At 42.5% G+C, this 24620-nt stretch overlaps 1 protein-coding gene across 1 annotated transcript in view; it reads left to right on the top strand.

The window, feature by feature from the left end:
* Positions 1-24620, top strand: part of LOC112230885 (microtubule-associated protein 1B) — a 58924-nt gene that overhangs the window by 25159 nt on the left and 9145 nt on the right. Inside the window, exons 3-4 of the mRNA XM_024397231.2 lie at positions 16578-16660; positions 24479-24619. Coding sequence (XP_024252999.1) covers positions 16578-16660; positions 24479-24619 — 224 coding nt within the window. The remainder of the gene's footprint in view (positions 1-16577; positions 16661-24478; position 24620) is intronic.

Raw genomic sequence — 24620 nt, forward strand, 5'->3', positions numbered from 1 at the left:
ATTTTCATTGATGTCAGTGATTAGAGGGACAATAGAAGGCTGTTAGCCAACTTTAGGAGTTAGAAAGCTTGGTAGGCTACTAATGACCATCAGCAGCATCAGAGCTTGGAGAAGCCTAGTTACTGTGACTAAACGGTCACGTGGAATTTGACTGTGGTGATTTTATTTATTTGTTATTTAACCAGGCAAGTCAGTTAAAAACAAATTCTTATTTACAATGACGGCCTAGGAACAGTGGGTTAACTGCCTTGTTCAGGGGCAGAATGACAGATTTTTACGTTGTCAGCTCAGGGATTCAATCTAGCAACCTTTCAGTTACAACACTCTAACCACTAGGCTACCTGCCACCCCTACAAATGACTTGTGACCGCCGGTGTGGCGGTAAAACAGTCACCGTAACAGCCCTAGCCATGGGATGTTTTTTCCACACTGTCACTGCCATTGAAACTATTTCTTTGAAGTTTTTCAATACATTTTAATATTTGTAGCTACTTAGCTACTAAGTAAATACCTGCAGTCAACTTGTGCAATACGTTAGGAGATGAAGCAGATCGCGTTCTTCATTTCACTTTATTTTACATTATGAAGCTTACTGTAGTTCCCCAGTGTGTATTGACAGGGGTCGCATTTTATATTGTAAGTCAAGTGTTTTTTTGATTCATTAGACTAATCAGGGTGTGCAACTATAGAAATAATGTAGCCAGCTACATTTCCTAATATTTTGCGTAAAGTTAATCTCACATTTTACCAGAGAAAGTAGGCTGGTAAATGTACCAGAGAAAAGTAACTACACATCAGTCACAGCGTTGTCTGCTGATAGAATGCAGTTCATGAATTCTCATCCGAGTGGAGTGGTGCAACTGAAGAACAAAATTTGTCTGATTCCGAGCAGAAATTACAATAAGAAACATTTTAGATCTGCGTTTACAAAACGCAGCAAGAGATTCCGCATTAACACAAGCCTTAAGATGAACATGATAGTTATCTAAGTAAGTTACTGAATTAATAAGGTGACAGGGCATCATATTGTGTAAGCTTTCTGCCGTGTTTGAGAGGTCAAAGCCCTTTGGATGAGTTATCTGTACAGCTGCCACTGATATCTTTTGATTTCCTTTTTTTTTGTTTTTTTCTCCTCACCCTTCTTGGCTCGTTTGCTCCTACCCCAACTTCTCAGAGCAGAAAAGTCAGGCCCATTGCCCTAGCGACTCCAGACTCCACACAGAAACAGGGTGTACACACTTTGCTTCAGTGTGGGGTGACAGGGTAGCCTAGTGGTTTGAGCGTTGGACTAGTAACCGGAAGATTGCAATTTCAAACCCCTTAGCTGACAAGGTACAAATCTGTCGTTCTGCCCCTGAACAGGCAGTTAACCCACTGTTCCTAGGCTGTCATTGAAACTAAGAATTTGTTCTTAACTGACTTGCCTAGTTACAGTGCCTTGCGAAAGTATTCGGCCCCCTTGAACTTTGCGACCTTTTGCCACATTTCAGGCTTCAAACATAAAGATATAAAACTGTATTTTTTTGTGAAGAATCAACAACAAGTGGGACACAATCATGAAGTGGAACGACATTTATTGGATATTTCAAACTTTTTTAACAAATCTAAAACTGAAAAATTGGGCGTGCAAAATTATTCAGCCCCTTTACTTTCAGTGCAGCAAACTCTCTCCAGAAGTTCAGTGAGGATCTCTGAATGATCCAATGTTGACCTAAATGACTAATGATGATAAATACAATCCACCTGTGTGTAATCAAGTCTCCGTATAAATGCACCTGCACTGTGATAGTCTCAGAGGTCCGTTAAAAGCGCAGAGAGCATCATAAAGAACAAGGAACACACCAGGCAGGTCCGAGATACTGTTGTGAAGAAGTTTGAAAGCCGGATTTGGATACAAAAAGATTTCCCAAGCTTTAAACATCCCAAGGAGCACTGTGCAAGCGATAATATTGAAATGGAAGGAGTATCAGACCACTGCAAATCTACCAAGACCTGGCCGTCCCTCTAAACTTTCAGCTCATACAAGGAGAAGACTGATCAGAGATGCAGCCAAGAGGCCCATGATCACTCTGGATGAACTGCAGAGATCTACAGCTGAGGTGGGAGACTCTGTCCATAGGACAACAATCAGTCGTATATTGCACAAATCTGGCCTTTATGGAAGAGTGGCAAGAAGAAAGCCATTTCTTAAAGTTATCCATAAAAAGTGTTGTTTAAAGTTTGCCACAAGCCACCTGGGAGACACACCAAACATGTGGAAGAAGGTGCTCTGGTCAGATGAAACCAAAATTGAACTTTTTGGCAACAATGCAAAACGTTATGTTTGGCGTAAAAGCAACACAGCTCATCACCCTGAACACACCATCCCCACTGTCAAACATGGTGGTGGCAGCATCATGGTTTGAGCCTGCTTTTCTTCAGCAGGGACAGGGAAGATGATTAAAATTGATGGGAAGATGGATGGAGCCAAATACAGGACCATTCTGGAAGAAAACCTGATGGAGTCTGCAAAAGACCTGAGACTGGGACGGAGATTTGTCTTCCAACAAGACAATGATCCAAAACATAAAGCAAAATCTACAATGGAATGGTTCAAAAATAAACATATCCAGGTGTTAGAATGGCCAAGTCAAAGTCCAGACCTGAATCCAATCGAGAATCTGTGGAAAGAACTGAAAACTGCTGTTCACAAATGCTCTCCATCCAACCTCACTGAGCTCGAGCTGTTTTGCAAGGAGGAATGGGAAAACATTTCAGTCTCTCGATGTGCAAAACTGATAGAGAAATACCCCAAGCGACTTACAGTTGTAATCGCAGCAAAAGGTGGCGCTACAAAGTATTAACTTAAGGGGGCTGAATAATTTTGCACGCCCAATTTTTCAGTTTTTGATTGGTTAAAAAAGTTTGAAATATCAAATAAATGTCGTTCCACTTCATGATTGTGTCCCACTTGTTGTTGATTCTTCACAAAAAAATACAGTTTTATATCTTTATGTTTGAAGCCTGAAATGTGGCAAAAGGTTGCAAAGTTCAAGGGGGCCGAATACTTTCGCAAGGCACTGTAAATGAAGGTAAAAAAAAGAGTCAGTACTGGTCGTCAGACAAGCATGTGTCAAAACTTTGTTCATTTGCACAATGTCTCTCGTTCACATATGCTTGTAAATGTCCAAACTCACCAAAAATTATATTCGGTAGCTCCTATCTATAGATGTATACCTTTATGAGCTGGATTGCCGGTCTTTGCAATTTGTTTATTTTCTTATGCATATTTAGCTAGTAGCCTCTGTGGAAATTCATTATTACTTGTGCTAATGTTGTTAGCATTCTAATACACACAATAGTATTTTTGGTGCCCCCTTGTATACTAATCCGGTAATACCTTAAATCCCTGGCTAAGAGAAGGACGGTATGACCATATGAAAATCTGGATACCGCCCAACCCTAGTTTCACATGGCCTTTCCTTCCCACTGAGAGAGAGGTGGAGGGGTTGGAAGGACAGAGGGGTAGAGGGATGCAGGGGGTGGAAGAGGGTAGCAGAGAGGGCCCTTTTATCATCCAAGCAACTGTAATTGCCAGGGGTCAATCTAGCTTCAGTGGCCCTTCCATTATTGTTATCTCTTTCTTTTAAGGGGTAATGTAAAGGGATAAAGTAAACAGAGGCATTTTCCAAGTTGCACGGAGATGGGTGTGTTAGTTGTGTTTCTAGAAAATGAATGCTGGGACTGTGGCCTAGTACTGCATATAGCTGAGTTTTAACATTTTATTTTTGGGTTGAACTGTTCCTTCTGTTCTCTGCAGAAAAGTAAAGTAGGGCACTAACCAAAGCATTTGATCTACATAGAAACCCTGAAAAAGGGAACAAAACGCCCACTTTTTCATTCCATTAGCTGCAGGGCTGTGCACAGTCCTTTTTGGGGGGCATGTGCTCAACCCAACAAACAAACAAAAAACACTCAAACGCTGTCACAGACTCGTCAAGCAATTATTGCAAGAGGGGAATGCAGCACAATCTGATGAGTAAAGTATTTTGCTAAACTATTTTGAAGTGGAAATGCTGCACTTATTAATAATGACCAACACAATTTCAGTTAAAATAGACGATTGTAAGAAATACTGTAGCCTACTATTACTATTTCCAACCCAACTCCATTTGTTGCCATGCGCAAACAATCACTGTGCAATTGTAGCCTGTCATTACAGCCATAAACGGTTATGCATTTTCTAAGTGCAAGATAGGCTACAGAAATAAACTGTGTTTTATACCTACATGTGGGGCTGAAAGTCATTCATGTAAGCAGCCAATTTCAAATAGGGATATATCATGTCACTTCTCTGGATTCCAAAGCAAGCAAAATCATATGGACTATTGGTAACGGAGGTTGCAGGATTGGATGGAAAGCATGTTCTGTCTGCATCATCCCATCAGCCTGCCAGCAGTATGCTCATTGCCAGCGAGGTAGTGACAAAAACTTTGTTGAATCTCAAACTAACGATAGCAACGCCACAGCTAGCAAGGTTAGCATTAGCTCTGAGAGCACTGACGACAGTTCAACACGGTTCCTCTCCGCAGCCACTTCCAATTCTTCTGGTATGCTTGCTACTCTCCTCCGGGAAATTCAAGATGGTAAAAAAGGACTTTCACTAAAAATGTACAAGAAATCGTCTGAACTTCATTCTTCCTTTGACGGCCTGAAATCCTCCCTGAATGATCTGCTTTTGAGAGCAACTGAGGCTGAGTTGCACATCAGCACCATTGAAGATACCATCACATGTCATGACCAGGTGATCAAACAACTGCTATTCCTATCTCAAAAACAAGGTGGACTAGATGGAGAACCAGAGCAGACGTAGCAACATCCATGTGGTGGGATTGAAGGATGACAGCAAGGGCCGTGATCCCATCATTTCTTCACTAAGTGGATCCCTGATGTCCTGGGCATAAACAACTTCACCAAGCCACTAGAAATCAAACGCACCCACAGAACCTTGATGCCAAAACCCACACCAGATAAGCCCACACGGTTCTTCTATTTCCAGGACAGGGAGAAGATACTGTGACTTGAAAGAGCCAAAGGGGACATCACCGTTGCTGGCAAGAGGGTCCATCTTTTCCCGGATATGAGCGTTGATCTCGCAAGTCGTCGCAAACAGTTCACTCCAGCCACCACAGACCTGAAGGAGAAGAATATCACTGACTACCTCATTCACCCCGTGTGGATGAAAGTTCAGTACAATAGCTGAAGCCATCTCTTCGACACGCCGAGAGAAGAACTGAACCGCGTTTGAATTACAAAGGTCTATCGGTGGGATTTGACGCAGTTATTGGATTTATCTTGTTTTTGCTGTCCTGGGATTGAACTGCTAATGTCTATTTTGAATTTGGATGTGATTACCCCACGATTCGGCCGCTACAGGTGAGTGGGACAGTTACTAAGTTCTATTACACTCGTTATTATGGGACATTTAAGGGACAGCATATTTTGGTTTTGATATTGACTGGGCGACACAAAATCAGTAGGCCTGGGCCTATTGCTTTTCCCCTCATTTATGTTTCTCTTCTTCTCCTGAAAAGAGACTCAAGCAGCCCTTATTGTTGACAGTAAAATATTCAGCATAGAGAGTTCATAGATTTTAGTTTATGTCAAAGTTTAGGTAGTAAGAGCAAGATGGAAAGTGAGCAACAATGTATCTCTACAAATGTTTTAGTCCAACTATCGGGTTGGGTTTTTGTAAATGTTGTTTCCTTCCAAAAGAGACACATGGCGCCGGAGGAGATGGCCGCCGTTTTACAGTCTCCTAACCAATTGTGCTATTATGTGTGGGTTTTTCTTCGTGATATTTGTAAATTATTTTGGACATAATGTTTCTGCAACCGTATCTTACGGAAGAAAAGAGCTAGGATATCAGGACTGCGATCACTCACCTCGGATTAAACAAAGATTTCATCAACAGCAACAACAACAAGCAGGACTCACACGATATTCTCCAAACACCCTACAGGGCAGACATCCCAATTATTCGCAAAAGGAAGCGACGCAGAGGACGAAGAGCCGGATGTCTCGTCCGGACCCGCAAAAGACAACTAGGAAAGCTGCCGTTACCGTCAATATTACTCACCAACGTGCAATCATTGGACAATAAACTAGACAGAGTACGATCACAAACATCCTACCAATGGAACATCAACAACTGTAATATCCTATGCTTCACGGAATCGTGGCTGAATGACGACATGGATATTCAGCTAGCGGGATACACGCTGCACCGGCAGGATAGAATAGCACACTCCGGTAAGACGAGGGGGGGCGGTCTGTGCATATTTGTAAACAACAGCTGGTGCACGAAATCTAAAGAAGGCTCTAGATTTTGCTCGTCTGAAGTAGAGTATATTGTGATAAACTGCAAGCCACACTACTTCCCTAGAGAGTTCTCAGCTATACTTTTTTTGGCTGTTTATTTACCACCACAGACAGATGCTGGCACTAAGACCGCACTCAGTCAGCTGTATAAGGAAATAAGCAAACAGGAAACTCACCCAGAGGTGGCGCTCCTAGTGGCTGGAGACTTTAATGCAGGGAAACTTAAATCAGTTCTACCAAATCTCTATCAACATGTTAAATGTGCAACCAGAGGGGAAAAAAATCTAGATCACCTGTACTCCACACACAGAGACACGTACAAAGCTCTCCCTCGCCCTCCATTTGGTAAATCCGACCACAACTCTATCCTCCTGATTACTGTTTACAAGCAAAAATTAAAGCAGGAAGCACCAAGTGACTCGGTCTATAAAAAAATGGTCAGATGAAGCAGATGCTAAACTACAGGACTGCTTTGCTATCACAGACTGGAACATGTTTCTTCCGATGACATTGATTCTTCCGATGACATGATTCTTCCGATGACATTGAGGAATACACCACATCAGTCACTGGCTTTATCAATAAGTGCACTGAGGATGTCATCCCCACAGTGACTGTACATACATAACCCAACCAAAATCACGCTCTCCGTAGCCGATGTGAGTAAGACCTTTAAACAGGTCAACATACACAAGGCTGCGGTGCCAGACGTATTACCAGGACTTGTGCTCTGGGCATGTGTTGACCAACTGGCAGGTGTCTTCACTGACATTTTCAACATGTCCCTAATTGAGTCTGTAAAACCAACATGCTACAGCTCAGCATTCAACACCATAGTACCCTCAAAGCTCATCACCAAGCTAAGGATCCTGGGACTAAACACCTCCCTCTACAACTGGATCCTGGACTTCCTGACAGGCCGCCCCCAGGTGGTGAGGGTAGGTAGCAACACATCTGCCACGCTGATCCTCAACACTGGAGCTCCCCAGGGGTGCGTGCTCAGTCCCCTCCTGTACTCCCTGTTCACCCACGACTGCATGGCCAGGCATGACTCCAAACACCATCATTAAGTTTGCTGATGACACAACAGTGGTAGGCCTGATCCCCGACAACGACGAGACAGCCTATAGGGAGGAGGTCAGAGACCTGGCCAGGTGGTGCCAGAATAACAACGTATCCCTCAACGTAATCAAGACTAAGGAGATGGTTGTGGACTACAGGAAAAGGAGCACCGAGCAACTCCCCATTCTCATCGACGGGGCTGTAGTGGAGCAGGTTGAGAGCTTCAAATTCCTTGGTGTCCACATCAACAACAAACTAGATTGGCCCAGACACACCAAGACAGTCGTGAAGAGGGGACAACAAAGCCTATTCCCCCTCAAGAAACTAAAAAGATTTGGCATGGGTCCTGAGATCCTCAAAAGGTTCTACAGCTGCAACGTCGAGAGCATCCTGACCGGTTGCATCACTACCTGGTACAGCAATTGCTCGGCCTCCGACCGCAAGGCACTTCAGAGGGTAGTGCGTACGTCCCAGTACATCACTGGGGCAAAGCTGCCTGCCATCCAGGACCTCTACACCAGGCGGTGTCAGAGGAAGGCCAGAGGAAGGCCCTAAAAACCCCAGACCCCCCAGTCATAGACTCTACTACCGCATGGCAAGCGTTACCGGAGTACCACATCCAGGCTTCTCAACAGTTTTTACCCCCAAGCCATAAGACTCCCGAACATCTAATCAAATGGTTACCCAGACTATTTGCATTGAGTGCCACCCCCAGCCCCTATTTTACGATGCTGCTATTCTCTGTTTATCTTATATGCATAGTCACTTTAACGATACCTACATGTACATACTACCTCAATAAGCCTGACTAACAGGTGTCTGTATATAGCCTTGCTACTCTTTTTTCAAATGTCTTTTTGCTGTTGTTTTATTTCTTTACTGACCTATACACACACACACACATACCTTGTTTTTTTCCGCGCCATTGGTTAGAGCCTGTAAGTAAGCATTTCACTGTAAGGTCTACTAGACCTGTTGTATTTGGCGCACGTGACAAATAAACTTTGATTTGACATAGGTCACTTCAAGTATTACCTAATTATTTTCATAATAGTGTATACCATTCAGTTATCAATTTGAAACCCAGCCCATGCTTAATCCACTAACATATGTCACATTATACATAAAAGGAAAAGAGGAAAAGAGTGTATACATACTGTACCTTAAGAAATGAAAGGCTGACATTGTGTTCTTTATAACAAACACATCGTACAGCAGGTGAACACAAGAAGTTAAAGAGGGAATGGGTGGGACATGTTTTTGCGTCTTCTTTTAACTCCCAAGCAAGAGGAGCTGCAAAGTAGAAACATCCCCTTTTGTGTCAGCAACACCATATATGATCACTCAGGCAGGTTTGTTTTGGTGCAGGGACATATAGTATGTCTTCGAAGTCTTGGACCCTATTGAATATTTATGCTCCCAAACTTTGATGACCATATGTTTATTCAGAATGTCTTCCTTCAGATTGCTCAAGCACCAGGATGGCTACTGGCTGGAGGATATTTAAATGTTTGTTTAGATACAGTTCTTGACAGATCTGATAAACCCTCCCCTCTTAAAAAATCCGCCAAGCTCACCATGTCATTCATGAAGGATCTCAATTTACTAGACGCTTGGAGATAGAGGCACCCACAAGATAGGAACTACTGTTTTTATTCACACCCACACAACACACACACATGCATAGCTTTTTGCTGTTTCACAAATTGTTAGATACTGAATATCTCCCCAGATTGCTTACTGACCATTCTCTGGCAATATCACTCTCCATCCTTACCAGGGTAAATGGAGCTTATAAATGGAAAATAAATTCTACTCTTGAAGCAACCTGAATGTTGTGCATCCATCGAAGAGCAGATTCATATTTTTTTCTTTGATAAACAAACCCTCTGCTCCTGACAGTTTCATTCTTTGGGACGCATTGAAAACCTATCTGAGGGGACAAATCATTGCCTTTACTAAAGGGTTGAAGAGAAAACACGATGCCGGAATGAATGTCCTTTAAATCTGAAAATCTTGAGCTCGATAAAAACCTATCAAAGAGGCCCGACTAAAGACCTATACGGGCTCTTGGTAAATAAAAAACTGCAATATAGTACGCAGAACACATATCAAACTGAGAGGGCCTTTACTAGATCAAAACAATGATCCTACGAACTTGGAGAGAAAGCCCATATAGTATTGGCATGGCAACTGAAAACAGAGGAAAGTAAGACAATTCATGCTATAGAAACTCTTACTAATGAGATATCCTTACACCCTACTGAAATGAATGATACTTTGAAGAAATACTCTATACTTCCCAATCAGAGATCAACTCATTTCTCTCCTCTCTCAACCTCCCATGCCAGAGGAGGACAGAGAGTGCCTGAGTGATCATTTCTCAGTCCCTGAATTGTTGGAGGCCATTAAATGTTTGCCTTCTAATTAATCTCCTGGGGAGGATGTTTTTTCCCCCAGAGTTCTATAAAGAATTTAAGGAGCTATTGGTATCCTACCTTACGGAGGTACTTAAAAAAACGGGAACCACAACTGCTTTTCAGAGTCTTTTTCTGAACATGTGATTACAGTAATTCCCAAGAAAGGGGAAAACCCCCTAAAGTGCACCTCCTATAGGCCACCAAGATGTTAGATCAGACTGGCTTCATAATTAATAGATTGTCCTCCAATAATCTCAGAAAAGTATTTGATACAAAAACAATGCCTAGTGTTGCAGTGTCTCTCAACCCCGAAAAGGCCTTTTCTTTCACTTTTTAGAAAAGTTCGGTTTAGGCATCATGTTTTTAAACTTGGTAAAATCACTCTCGTAAAGCTAAGATCTCATTAAACTAGGATTGCAATCAATGGGATTACTTCCTCTTCTTTCCCTCTCTATAAGGGGAACAGACAGGGTTTCCCTATTATCCCACACCTCTTCGCCCTCGCCATTGAACCGTGGGCTGAGGCTATAACAGAATATGTGCTTTGAAATTCACTGCTCGACTGAGGGACCTTACAGATAATTTACAGATAATTGTATTTGTGGGGTACAGAGATGAGGTATTCATTCAAAAATCATGCTTATCTTATCATGTGACTTGTTGAGCACATTTTTACTCCTGAATTTATTTAGGCTTACCATAACAAAGTGGTTGAATACTTATTGACAGTTCAGCTTTTCATTTTTAATTAAGTTGTAAACATTTCGGAAAAAAAACATAATTCCACTTTGACATTATATGTAGGCCAGTGAGAAGAAATCTCAATTTAATCCATTATACATTCAGGCTGTAACACAACAAAATGTGGAAAAAGTCAAGTGGTGTGAATACTTTCTGAAGGCACTGTACACGGCTTTGAGTTTGGGCTATCAGTTTTTGTGGTCGACCTTATCTTGATTCTAACCCAGAACATTCCCTCTCTCACTTGCGGAACCTATTAGAGTGTTATAGTTCATTTTCTGGATACAAGATACATTTTTTTTTAAAGTGAAATTTGAACTTTGTGTTTGACCATCATACCATCAAGCAAAATGGTTTCAAATATTTGGGCATATTGATGGATGGTAACCTGAAGAACCTCTATAAACTCAATTTGGCCAGCTTGTTGCCAAAGGTGGAGGATAACCTGTGTAAATGAAAGGACTTGCCACTTGTTTTACTGCGTAGAATTAATGTAATTCAAATGAATGTCCTGCCCAGATTTCCATATTTGTTTAAATCTCTCCCCATCCCTGTACCCGCAGCATTAATTTTCTCTCTCAACAAGCTGACTAGACACTTTATCTCGCCCAGTAAAACGCCTAGGGGTTAGCCAGGACAAACTGACCCTTGATTAAGGTCAAGGGGGCTTAAACCTCCCCAATTTTAGAATGTATTACTTGGTTGTGCACTCTAGACTATGGCCCTTCCCCCTCATGGTTGAACATCGAAAGGTTTCATGTACGTGAGGACACTAGGGCAGATTTGTTTTACAAATGGGACATGAAGTCTATAAAAACTATCACAGACAACCCTTTAATTATACATTCCGTCCTGACTTGGTTTAAATTGCATGAGCTGTTCAGACGAGAGGGATTAATTCCCCTTAAACCCCTCTATGGAACAATAGATTGCTTCCCATGTGTCTCCAGAAGGAGGCCACGGAACACTCCTTCCGTGGCCTCCAACTGCTCTTAAACGCTAGTAAAACCAAATGCATGCTTTTCAACCGTTCACTGCCTGCACCCGCACGCCTGACCAGCATCACCACCCTGGATGGTTCCGACCTTGAATATGTGGACATCTATAAGTACCTAGGTGTCTGGCTAGACTGTAAACTCTCCTTCCAGACTCATATCAAACATCTCCAATCGAAAATCAAATCAAGAATCGGCTTTCTATTCCGCAACAAAGCCTCCTTCACTCACGCCGCCAAACTTACCCTAGTAAAACTGACTATCCTACCGATCCTCAACTTCGGCGATGTCATCTAGAAAATTGCTTCCAACACTCTACTCAGCAAACTGGATGCAGTTTATCACAGTGCCATCCGCTTTGTCACTAAAGCACCTTATACCACCCACCACTGTGACTTGTATGCTCTAGTCGGCTGGCCCTCGCTACATATTCGTTGCCAGACCCACTGGCTCCAGGTCATCTACAAGTCCATGCTAGGTAAAGCTCCGCCTTATCTCAGTTCACTAATCACGATGGCAACACCCATCCGTAGCACGCGCTCCAGCAGGTGTATCTCACTGATCATCCCTAAAGCCAACACCTCATTTGGCCGCCTTTCGTTCCAGTTCTCTGCTGCCTGTGACTGGAACGAATTGCAAAAATCACTGAAGTTGGAGACTTTTATCTCCCTCACCAACTTCAAACATCTGCTATCTGAGCAGTTAACCGATCGCTGCAGCTGTACATGGTCTATCGGTAAATAGCCCACCCATTTTTAAATACCTCATCCCCATACTGTTTTTATTTATTTACTTTTCTGCTCTTTTGCACACCAATATCTCTACCTGTACATGACCATCTGATCATTTATCACTCCAGTGTTATTAATCTGCAAAATTGTAATTATTCGCCTACCTCCTCATGCCTTTTGCACACAATGTATATAGACTCCCCTCTTTTTCTACTGTGTTATTGACTTGTTAATTGTTTACTCCATGTGTAACTCTGTGTTGTCTGTTCACACTGCTATGCTTTATCTTGGCCAGGTCGCAGTTGCAAATGAGAACTTGTTCTCACCTAGCCTACCTGGTTAAATAAAGGTGAAATAAAAATTTAAAAAAATAGATGGCCTGATAAGGGTATTACTCTTCTGAAACATTGTTATGAGGAGGGAATTCCTATGTCCTTTGAACTGCTGCAACAGCAATACCACTTGTCTAACAAAGACTCCTTTAGTTACCTACAACCTAATTTTATCAGGGTGAATCTCAAGGGCCAGTGGAACCTACCGAAGATGTCATCTATCGAACAACTCTGCCATGTGGACCAACCACTGTTCAAGACCATTTCCTATGTTGACGATCTATTTATGTCAGGATTACCACTGCCTGGGTTAGATAAACCCTGAATTAGATGGAGAAAAAAATATCTGGGTATCCAGCTTGATGAGGGGTTATGGAGTGACCTATGCAGGGATGGTGTTACATCCACATTGAACTCCAGATACAGACTGATCCAGTTTAATTTCCTCCATCAGCTCTATATCACCCCATCTAGACCTTCACAAGTTCCACCCTGGTATCTCCTCCCTATTTTTTTTTAGATGAACAGTAGATGAAGGAACATTCCTCCATTCAACTTGGCAGTGTTCAAAACTACCGTTTCTGGCAAGGGTATGTGATGCCATATCCTCAATCCATGGGGTTGCGTTCCCCTTAGACCCAGAGGTTTGTCTACTGGGTAACTTTACTAATTCCTATCTTTTAAAAAAGCAGAAATATTACTAGCAATTGCCAAAACATGTATTGCCTTGAAATGGAAAGCAGATACCCCGCTGCCAATTGGAATGTGACTATCCAAAGTTAATAGTTGTATCCCACTGGAGAAAATGACTTATTCGTTGAGGGACAAGTCAGAGACATTTTACAGAATTTGGCAACCCTTTATTGATTTTATGGAGAATCTCCCCTCACATCTCATTGATTGCATCTCTGTATAATCCTCATCTAATGTTTCACACTCAATGTGCAATATGTAGCCTCCTGTATTTGACTGTGTGAGCCAATGTCTCATTTATTTTTTTATTTTATAAACATTTTGTAGGTTCGTTGTCTTGTAAGGTTATTGTCACATTGTTATATTGTTGTCAAATGTCTTGAAAAATTCAAAAATGGTATATATTTTTCATTTTTGAGCAAATTATACCACCACCGAAAAGGGGCATTTGCTCGACATAGGTAGATGAAGCATGGCAACAGTCCTCTTACCCATCCTCCTTAGGGGGAGTGTACCAGCTTAATGGAGGATATCCTGTTGAGCACAAGAGGCGTAGGCCGCCGCCTCCTCCACCACCCAGCCCTCTCAGGCTGCTTTTGGAAATATGACCAGGCTTAGCAAAGGCAGGTTGGATTTAATCACATTATCAGGCACGTAATGTGGTTGAATTTAACTCCACATGTAAAACTTGTAAAGTTGTTTTTCTGAGAATTGATTTCATTGTTTTTAATGTAACCTTGTTACATCTGTGCACGTGCCTGATTTAGCTGCCAACTGCTAAGAAGATGGGGCCGGTAGAGAAATAGCCTGTGTTTGTGATGTTTGTGTATGGAGATTGTGTTTCCCACAGTCAATTATTATTCTCATACAGAAACACAGAGGCCCCGGTTCTAGGCTGCAGGGTTCTGCTTATCAATCTCCATGAAGACCATGGGGTTGAAACATTAAATCTGATGCTGTTAAGCCAGCCTTTGAAAATGAATGAATACACGGCAAGAGAATACAGTAATAGCTCCAGCTTTGAACTGCGCCAGGAAGTACAACACATAGTCAAAGAGACAACCAGTTATTTTGAACATGAACTAAGCTAAGCTTGTTCCGCAATTTTAAAATCACAGTTCTCTCCCTTGAATAAAATAAACGCTGTGGATTTCCAATAGAAGTCTGTGTGTCAGTATCAAAAGCTGTAAATCTTATAGGCAGCTATCCAAGACAAACAACAACAACTGCCATAACATTTCCACCATGGATTAAAAAGAAGTCCTTCAACTAGGAACTACGTCTGCTTAACCTATTCCTCCTTTCTAATTTGGAGTGCATGATCCATTGGCCATTGAAGATTTAAAAATATATATATACATTACAGGATACGCAACCAGAAAAAGTAACATTACTATCGAGCTAAATCTATTCCTCTGATATGTGAGCCAGTCTTGCATTAGTGGCAGTAGATTGAGCACCTCCTCCATAGTGAGTGACAGCCCTCAGGAGGAGGGTACAGCAGGTGTGTTAATGGGTAGGAGGATCGATCGGGAATATGAAATATGTATGGCTAAATCAGCCCTGAGGCCAGAACCTACTGCTGTATGGAGCCCCCCCAGACATTCTCCCTCTCTCTGAGATAATCACAACTGGTAGTCTTTCTATATACCAGCAGAGCAGATCCCCAACCCCGCCCTCAACCTCCAAGAAAGCATCATGCATTTCAGTTATTTCTGTTCTGTTGCAATCACGATGTTAGTTTTACAAATCTGTCCTGGTTTTCCACTAGTGATAGAACTTAAGCTTTTACAAGTGTTGGCATGTTATGATATGTGATAAATCAAAAAAAATATTTTTTGTAAATTATGAGGAACATAAACGCCTGTCTCTTGAATCAAGTAATGTAGCAGGAGTATACCATGGCTGTAGAACCTCTTGGTAAATACCACCACGGCTCACCACGATGAGTGAAAGAAGGAGAGGAGGAGACAGAGAGAAAGATCGATTCCCACTGGGCACACACTTGTTGAATCAACATTGTTTCAATGTAATTGCGATGAAATTACGCTGAACCCGCATGGAATAGACATGGAACTGACATCTATGCCCAGTGATTTGGGATGCCACTCAGGTGATTTAAAGGAAGGCATCGCAACTACTATAGGTGAATGATGACTCTGTGGTTGCCCTCAGTGTGTTGGTGCAACTTGGACCAGAGGAGCACAAACAAAAGGCAGAGGCACACAGTTGGATTAAATAGAGACTACATGACAGTTTTGTATTGTTATATTCTGATGCTCACCGACTCACTGTTTGCTCTTGATTGGGTAGTTATCAGGAAGCACAAGTCCTGTTTCCTCATTAAATTATGTGTCGCGTAAGAACACTGAATTCATGCATTAACATGTTGAAGGGTTACCCAGTTGGTTCTTAATGTATAATAATGGCGAAGGAAAGTATTCAGATAAAGCAAGCTCCTGAAAGTTCCTAAAACAGTGATTTCTTGTTTAGTCAGATTCTGAGTAGCTGGGCTGACTCTCGGATCCAGCCATTTCATGGCTATATTGGACAGGCAGTGATAAAGGCCACCGCTAGAGGAACATGACCATTTACATAGTCACATTAAGACTGTCAGAAACATCTGTATCTGAACAGTTTGATTAATAGACAGACAGACAGTAGAGAGAGAGAGAGAGAATACATGAGATTCCACAATAAATTATTAATGATTGCCTTTTGATATTAAAGGAGAGCATTATGGAGTTGGAGTTACATGATTAACAATTTAATGAAGAAACACTGGATTCATAAGATTCATATTGAAACAAATAGACTACAAAGAGATGTTTCTTTCTCACCGATTCCCTGGTTGAATTGGAAGTGACTGGGGGTAACTGGTGGTAATGGCTTCTTGGTGACAGTCTGTGGCTGGTGGTAGGTGGGTGATTAGTAGGCTGTGTGGGTAATTGGGTGTGTGCAGCCTTGATGATTGAGTGGAGGAGACTACTAAGAACATTTCGTCTCTGGAGGGCAGACATGCCATACTGGCCTGACAGGGCAAAGGAAAAAAATGATCTGCTGCAACTGTAGCCTCTGATTTAATAGGGCCATTGAATATTTTCAGCTATTTAAGGCATGCTTTTACATGCACCCACTATCAATTTTTTTTAAATCAATCAGCAAAAAATGTAAGTATTTCATTTATATATTTTCCACAGCACACATTGATTGAGTTATTCTTTCTCCCTTTGTTGTTTTCAGGGCAGAGAATTCTTCACCACAAAAGCAGCGTTCTCGAGACAGTAGTTCTTATCAACCCTTCAGATGCAGCTGTCAGCACTGAGGTAAGTACATTCCATAAGTACATAAATGGTCTAAGGCACTGCAGTGCTTGAGGCGTCACTACAGATCCGGGTTCGATCCCAGGCTGTGTTGCATCCGGCCGCAACCAGGAGACCCATGTGGCGACACACAATTGGCCCAATGTCGTCCGGGTTAGGGGAGGGCTTGGCCAGCTGGGATGTCCTTGTCCCATTGCGCTCTAGCGACTCCTGTGGCGGGCCGGTCTCATGCACGCTGACACGGTCGCCAGTTGAACAGTGCTTTCTCCCACACAATGGTGGGGCTGGCTTCCGGGTTAAGCGAGCAGTGTGTCAAGAAGCAGTGCGCCTTGGCAGGGTCTGTTTCAGAGGATGCATGGCTCTCGACCTTCGCCTCTCCCGAGTACGTACGGGAGTTGCAGCGATGGGACAAGACTGTAACTACTAATTGGATATCACCAAATTAGGGCGAAAAAGGGCTATATACAGTGGGGAGAACAAGTATTTGATACACTTCCGATTTGGCAGGTTTTCCTACTTACAAAGCATGTAGAGGTCTGAAAAAAAACTGAAAAAACACTGAAAAACATCTTCACAGCATGATGCTTCCACCACCATGCTTCACCGTAGGGATGGTGCCAGCTTTCCTCCAGATGTGATGCTTGGCATTGAGGCCAAAGAGTTCAATCTTGGTTTCATCAGACCAGAGTATCTTGTTTCTCATGACCGGATTCCTTTAGGTGCCTTTTGGCAAATTCCAAGTTGGGCTATAATGTGCCTTTTCTTGACGAGTGGCTTCCGTCTGGCAACTCTACCATAAAGGCCTGATTGGTGAAGTGCTGCAGAGATGGTTGTCCTTCTGGAAGGTTCCCATCTCCACAGAGGAACTCTGGAGCTCTTTCAGAGTGACCATCGGGTTCTTGGTCACCTCCCTGACTAAGGCCCTCCTCCCCCGATTGCTCAGTTTGGCCGGGCGGCCAGCTCTAGGAAGAGTCTTGGTGGTTCCAAACTTCTTCCATTCAATGGAAGAAGGCCACTGTGTTCTCGGGGCCCTTCAATGCTGAAGACATTTTTTGGTACCCTTCCCCTGACCTGTGCCTCGACACAATCCTGTCTCTGAACTCTATGGACAATTCCTTCAACCTGATGGCTTGGTTTTTGCTCTGACATGCACTTTCAACTCTGGGACCTTATACAGACAGGTGTGTGCCTTTCCAAATCATGTCCAATCAATTGTATTTACCATAGGTGGACTCCAGTCCAGACACATCTCAAGGATTATCAATGGAAACAGGATGCACCTGAGCTGAATTTAGAGTCTCATTGCAAAGGGTCTGAATACTTATGCAACTAAGGTATTTCTATTTTTAATTTTTAATACATTTGCAAAATGTTTTCGCTTTGTCATTGTAGGGTATTGTGTGTAGATTGAGGAGGGAAAAAAATATTTAATACATTTTAGAGTAAGGCTTTAACATAACACAATTTGGAAAAGGGGAAGGGGTCTGAATAGTTTCCGAATGCACTGTACATTTTCTACGAACCCAGTATATTTTACAATAGTTATGTTTTGTTTGTTTTTAGTCCCATCCTTCAGCTCAACTCAACTCCTCCCATCTGTCTCTGAACACCATCCAGTTTTGATTTCTATTTGCCAAATATTTTTGAACTGTGCTGTGATGTTTCACAAAAGTTCCGAACCTTTCTATTCTCATAGATTCTACATATTGTACATGTAATTTTTTTATTTCTAAGAGTATTATATTATTGATCGATTGACTATGACTTTTTAATAAGAAAGTAACACAATAAAATAACAATAAAGAGGCTATATACAGGGGGTACTGGTACCGAGTCAATGTGCCGGGGTACAGGTTAGTCGAGGTAATTGTTCAGCCGTCTTATGGCTTGGGGATAGAAGCTGTAAATCACCCAGCAGTGCTATTTGCAGAGGGGGACATAACTTGGCAGGGTGTCTGGGGGTCATCCCATTTTGGGGGGAAATCTAAAGAACATTTCCTGCATGTCTACACAATATAATATGACCCATGGCCCTTCTAGCCATCTCTATTTAGAACAACAAAAAGTAAGCAAAAATGCCCACAGTCATCAAGCTAGGTAAGAGATCATTAAATATGTTTAAGTGATTGATAAGACTAAACTCGATCCATGATAATGCATTAATCAATATTGTGTTGCACACCAATAGCCTAACAAATGAACAACTCTTACAAATAAAGTACAAATACAACTTTTGATTGTCTTTAAAACAGCACACCCACCATATAATTCATATCATAGGCCTAATAGTACTTGCACACAATATAGCTGGGTCACCCCGTCCTGCCCCTAGGGGTAGCGCCCCAACCTAACACACCCCACTCAGCTTTAGAATCTTAGTGAAACATTCATTATTGGTTTCAGGTGTGTTAAGCCAGAGTGACAGCAGTACAGCAGACCCCCAGGGCCAGGACTGAGCAGCCCAGCAACTAGGAATTGCCTAAATCTCCCCTGACGTGGGCATGTTTTCAATATAGACTCCTTTTGTCATACAGTATTCCATATATGACATCCAGACCTTATGAAAGTTGCACAGTAAACCCTTAATCTTAAAACAAATCTAGTGATACTGTACATAACTTGACATTTCTTCCATACATTGTGGGTGGATAACCAACCTTCCAATTAATTTTGTATATATCTTTTTTTTATTTAACCTTTATTTAACGAGGTAAAACCCATTGAGGGTTCTCTTGGATAATATAATGTATAAATGTACACCAAGGTAATTATTTGAAAACCCGACTGAAATGGAGATAGAAACTGAGTTACTACAAAGAAAGTCTTTCAACTGTGAGTTCACCAGGTTTTCCAAAACCTTTGCCAGTACAGACAGTTCATAAATTATAGGTCACACAGTTTCTTCTGACAACAGTCTCCAGTATCAACATTTCCATGCAAACAAAAATAGGGAGAAGGGAGAATCTGTAGACATGCTGAGATTAAAGAATTCAGCCAGCCTTCAAGACCACAACATATGCAAATATGTCCCCATTTGTGTTATACACTTCCAGCAGAATAATACCATTTCTGAGTGCATGATATTCAGTTTCACTGGCATATTGTACATTCAATGGATGGTCTTAAACTGCAGTAATTTATGTCTGAGATTATATGAACCTGACGGGGCATTCTAACATATCTGTATATGTTCATCATCATCAATAGCGTCTCCCAGGTCTTCCTCACAATTTTTGTTTGACATGTTTTGTGTCATCGGGAAAAACCTCTATCAACCCTTAATACCATTTGGAAATCAACTTTAGAGGTTTGTCAGACTGCCTTAAAATAGCATCTGGCTTGTACAGTGATTGCTGTATAGAGAGAATAAAGTATTGTATCTGCAAAACTTCACCTCACAGACTGGTCTTCCCTGGCTGCCTGACTCTGCTGAGTCCCCTGTCACCGTCTGATCCTACTAAAATGAGGCATGTCAAAGAATTACCTTGGTGTACATTTATACATTATACACTGCTCAAAAAAATAAAGGGAACACTTAAACAACACAATGTAACTCCAAGTCAATCACACTTCTGTGAAATCAAACAGGACTCTTGTCACCATCTGATCCTGCTGGGACTCTTGTCACCATCTGATCCTGCTGAGACCCTTGTCACCATCTGATCCTGCTAGGACCCTTGTCACCATCTGATCCTACTAAGACATGATGAGCATAGTGTTGTGTACTGACTGCACTAGAGGGCTGCATTCCTGCGGGAAACCTGCTGGACATGCAGGTCTCGACAGAGATCATTGCAGCACGACTCACAAGTCCTCAACTGGCAGTTTCATTAAATAGTACCCGCAAAACACCAGTCTCAACGTCAACAGTGAAGAGGCGACTCTGGGATGCTGGCCTTCTAGGCAGAGTTGCAAAGAAAAATACATATCTCCAACTGGCCAATAAAAAGAAAAGATTAAGATGGGCAAAAGAACACAGACACTGGACAGAGGAACTGCACCCCGAGTCGCCTCTTCACTGTTGACGTTGAGACTGGTGTTTTGCAGGTACTATTTAGTGAAGGTGCCAGTTGAGGACTTGTGAAGGCATCTGTTTCTCAAACTAGACACTAATGTACTTGTCCTCTTGCTCAGTTGTGCACCGGGGCCTCCCACTCCTCTGTCTATTCTGGTTAGATCTAGTTTGCGCTGTTCTGTGAAAGGAGTAGTACACAGCGTTGTACGGGATCTTCAGTTTCTTGGCAATTTCTCGCATGGAATAGGCTTCATTTCTCAGAACAAGAATAGACTGATGAGTTCCAGAAGAAAGTTATTTGTTTCTGGACATTTTGAGCCTGAAATGCTGATGCTCCAGATACTCAACTAGTCTTAAGAAGGCCAGTTTTATTGCTTCTTTAATCAGAACAACAGATTTCAGCTGTGCTAACATAATTGCAAAAGGGTTTTCTAATGATCAATTAGCCCTTTAAAATGATACATTTGGATTAGCTAACACTACTACGTGCCATTGGAACACAGGAGTGATGTTTGCTGATAATGGGCCTCTGTATGCCTATGTAGATATTCCATAAAAAATATGCCGTTTCCAGCTACAATAGTCATTTAAAACATTAACAATGTCTATACTGTGTTATTTTAATGGACAAAAAATGTGCTTTTCTTTCAAAAACAAGGACATTTCTAAGTGACCCCAAACTTTTGAACGGTAGTGTACGCCTAAAATAACATTGTGGGACTGCGGTTGGGTTTGGGACCAGTTCTTGCGGTTGCTGGTGGGAGTCGGTGTCACGCCCTGACCTGAGATATCTCTGATTTCTTTATATTTTGGTGTGTACTAGGGTGGATACTCTAGTTTTTGTATTGTCTAGGGGTTTTGTATTGTCTAGGGGTTTTGTATTGTCTAGGAGTTTTGTATTGTCTAGGGTTTTTGTATGCCTAGGGTTTTGTAGGTCTAGGTATTTGTATGTTTATGGTGGCCTGATATGGTTCCCAATCAGAGGCAGCTGTTTATCGTTGTCTCTGATTGGGGATCATATTTAAGTAGCCATTTCCCTTTGGTGTTTGTGGGTTCTTGTCTACAGTAAGTTGTCGTTGTGCACTTCAGTAGCGGCACGGTTCGGTTGTTCTTTATTGTTTTTGTTCGGCGCTCATATAATAAATAGAGAATGTACGCATACCACGCTGCACCTTGGTCTCATCATTACAACGAACGTGACAGTCGGACAGAAAGCCAGCAGGTGTGGGCTTGACCTCTACTGTGCACCATGACAGTGAAGCCTGTAATGTTATTGCTGTTTATTACTGTGCCATTGTGAAAAGTAGGGAATTAGCTTGGGAAACTGACAGATCAATAATGCACATTGTATATACTGACTAATACAAATCACATTGCACTGATTAAAAGGTCAGAATATTAATCTTCAATCATTTGGCTGCTAGTTTCATCGTTTGATTCAGGTTTAGTTTGATTGAGGCAGAAATAATAGCTAATGTAAGCCAACTTTTAGCCAGCGCTCTCTCTAATGGTACATCAACTGGCGAAAGCTTGCCAAGTTCATTTACTTCTGAAATGTGACAAAACAAAGGCTACAAAACATGTCCATACAAACATCTGCTGTTAGATAGCAATATGAGGTGGCTATTATTACTATCTGACAGATAACTAGAGGCTAGAGTTGATCAGGCTGTGATAGCTACTCACTAGCATAGCTTATTCATTCACTTATTCATTCACCTCAGTCGAGAGGGTATGAAACATTAGCTAACTTTACTTGCAGGTTACAATACTAGCTCAGCATTGCGAATAAACACTAGTTTAGTTTTTTTTCTGTTAAGTTAAACAGCAGTTACCTTGCCAGCTACATCAGTCAACTAAAGAGTAGCCAGTTTCTATTTATTTTACAAGCCGGTGAACGAGCGCAACACATACACTGAACTATGCTCAACTCTCCCGTGCTGGTGCAGCCAGCCTTCCAGAAGTTTTGCCTTCACACAACCTGTCAGCCCGCTGTCAAGAGTGGCCCTAAATCCAGTCGGATAAACACCCAAAACAGCCTACCCCACCGCTGCCTTGTTTTGTATGACATTCCAATGATAAAACTGAGGAGGACAAAAATGCAATTTCAGAATTTGAGGGACATGTCCTGTCCGTCAGTCGTATTGCTTGGGGATAGAAGCTGTTCAAGAGCCTGTTGGTGTCAGAGTTGATGCACTGGTACCTCTTGCCATGCAGCAGCAAAGAAAATAGTCCATGGCTTGTGGTTGGAGTCTTTGACGATTTTCCGGGCCGTCTTTTCACACCACCTGATATAGAGGTCCTGGATGGCAGGGACCACAGCCCTAGTGATGTACTAGGCTGTCCGCACAATCCTCTGTAGTGCCATGCGATTGAGGGCGGTGTTATTGCCATACCAAGCAGTGATGCAACCAGTCAATGTACTCTCAAGGTACAGCTGTAGAAACTTTTCAGGATTTGAGGTCCCATGACAACTTTTTCAAGTCTTCTTCATGACTGTGCGTGTGTGTATTGACCATTTTAAGTCTTTAGTGATTTGGACATCGAGGAAGTTGAAGCTGTCTACCTGCTCCACTGACGCCCCTTCAATGTGGATGGGGCATGCTCGCCCCACCATTTCCTGTAGTCCAAGGTCAGCTCCTTGGTCTCGCTGATGTTGAGGGAGAGGTTGTTGCTCCGGCACCACACTGCAAGGTCACTGACCTCCTCCCTGTAGGCTGACTCATCGTTGCCGGTGATCAGGCCTACCAACTTCGTGTCGTCAACTTGATAATGGTTTTGGAGTTGTGCGTGGCCACACAGTTGTGGGTGAACAGTGGGGGCCCCTGTGTTAAGGGTCAACGTGGCGGAGTTGATGTTGCCTACCCTCACCACCTGGGGTCAGCCCGTCAGCAAGTCCAGGATCCAGTTGCAGAGGGAGGTGTTCAGACCCAGAGTCCAAAGCTTGGTGCCGAGCTTGGAGGGGACAATGGTGTTGAACGCTGAGCTGTAGTCAATGAACAGCATTCTCACATAGGTATTCCTCTTATCTAGATGGGTGAGGGCAGTGTGGAGAGCAATTGAGATTGCGCCGTCTATGGATTTGTTGTGGCGGTATGCAAATTGGAGTGGGTCTAGGGTGGCTAGAATGGAGGAGTTAATGTGTGCCATAACCAGTCTCTCAAAGCACTTGATTACAGAAGTGAGTGCTACAGGGTGGTATTCATTGTGGCATGAAGCCTTAGAATTCTTAGGAACAGGAATGATTGTGGCCATCTTAAAACATGGGGATTACAGACTAGGACAAGGAGAGGTTGAAAATTACCATGAATATGCCTGCAAGCTGTTTTGCGCATTCTCTGAGAATGCGCCCTGGAATACTGTCGGGGCCCGCGACCTTGCAGGTGTTGACCTGATTAAAGACCCTTCTCACGTCAGCCTCGGAGAGCGAGATCACCCAATCCTCTGGGTCGGTGATGGACCCGGCTCAACATTGTTGTTGTCCAAATTAAATGCATTTAGTTTGTCTGGTAGAGAGGCATTGTTGGGCAGATCACGTTTGGGTCTTCCTTGCAATCCGTAATGGATTGTAGCCCCTGCCACATGCCTCCGGCGTCGGAGCCTGTGTAATATGACTTCACATCTTTCCTATATTGTCCTTTTGCTAGTTTGACTCTGCAGAAGTCATAGTGGGCCTTCTTGTATTTATTCCTGTTTTTGGCAGTAGCATAAACTATGATTGCAAAAGAGATTCATGTCACAATTGCACTGAAACTCCAATGAAACATATGTCTTTCTGACATGTTTGATGCCTTTTTTCTGCCTAGGTTTGTCAAATGATCTCAGACACAGCCAGACACAAGCTGCTGGTGCTTTCAGGACAATGCTTTGAAGACACAGGAGAGCTGATTCTGCAGTCCGGCTCATTCTCTTTCTTCAACTTCATAGATATATTCACAGACCCCGAGG

This window comes from Oncorhynchus tshawytscha, linkage group LG33 (genome assembly GCF_018296145.1).
Source record: "Oncorhynchus tshawytscha isolate Ot180627B linkage group LG33, Otsh_v2.0, whole genome shotgun sequence".
NCBI classification, from domain to species: Eukaryota; Metazoa; Chordata; class Actinopteri; order Salmoniformes; family Salmonidae; genus Oncorhynchus; species Oncorhynchus tshawytscha.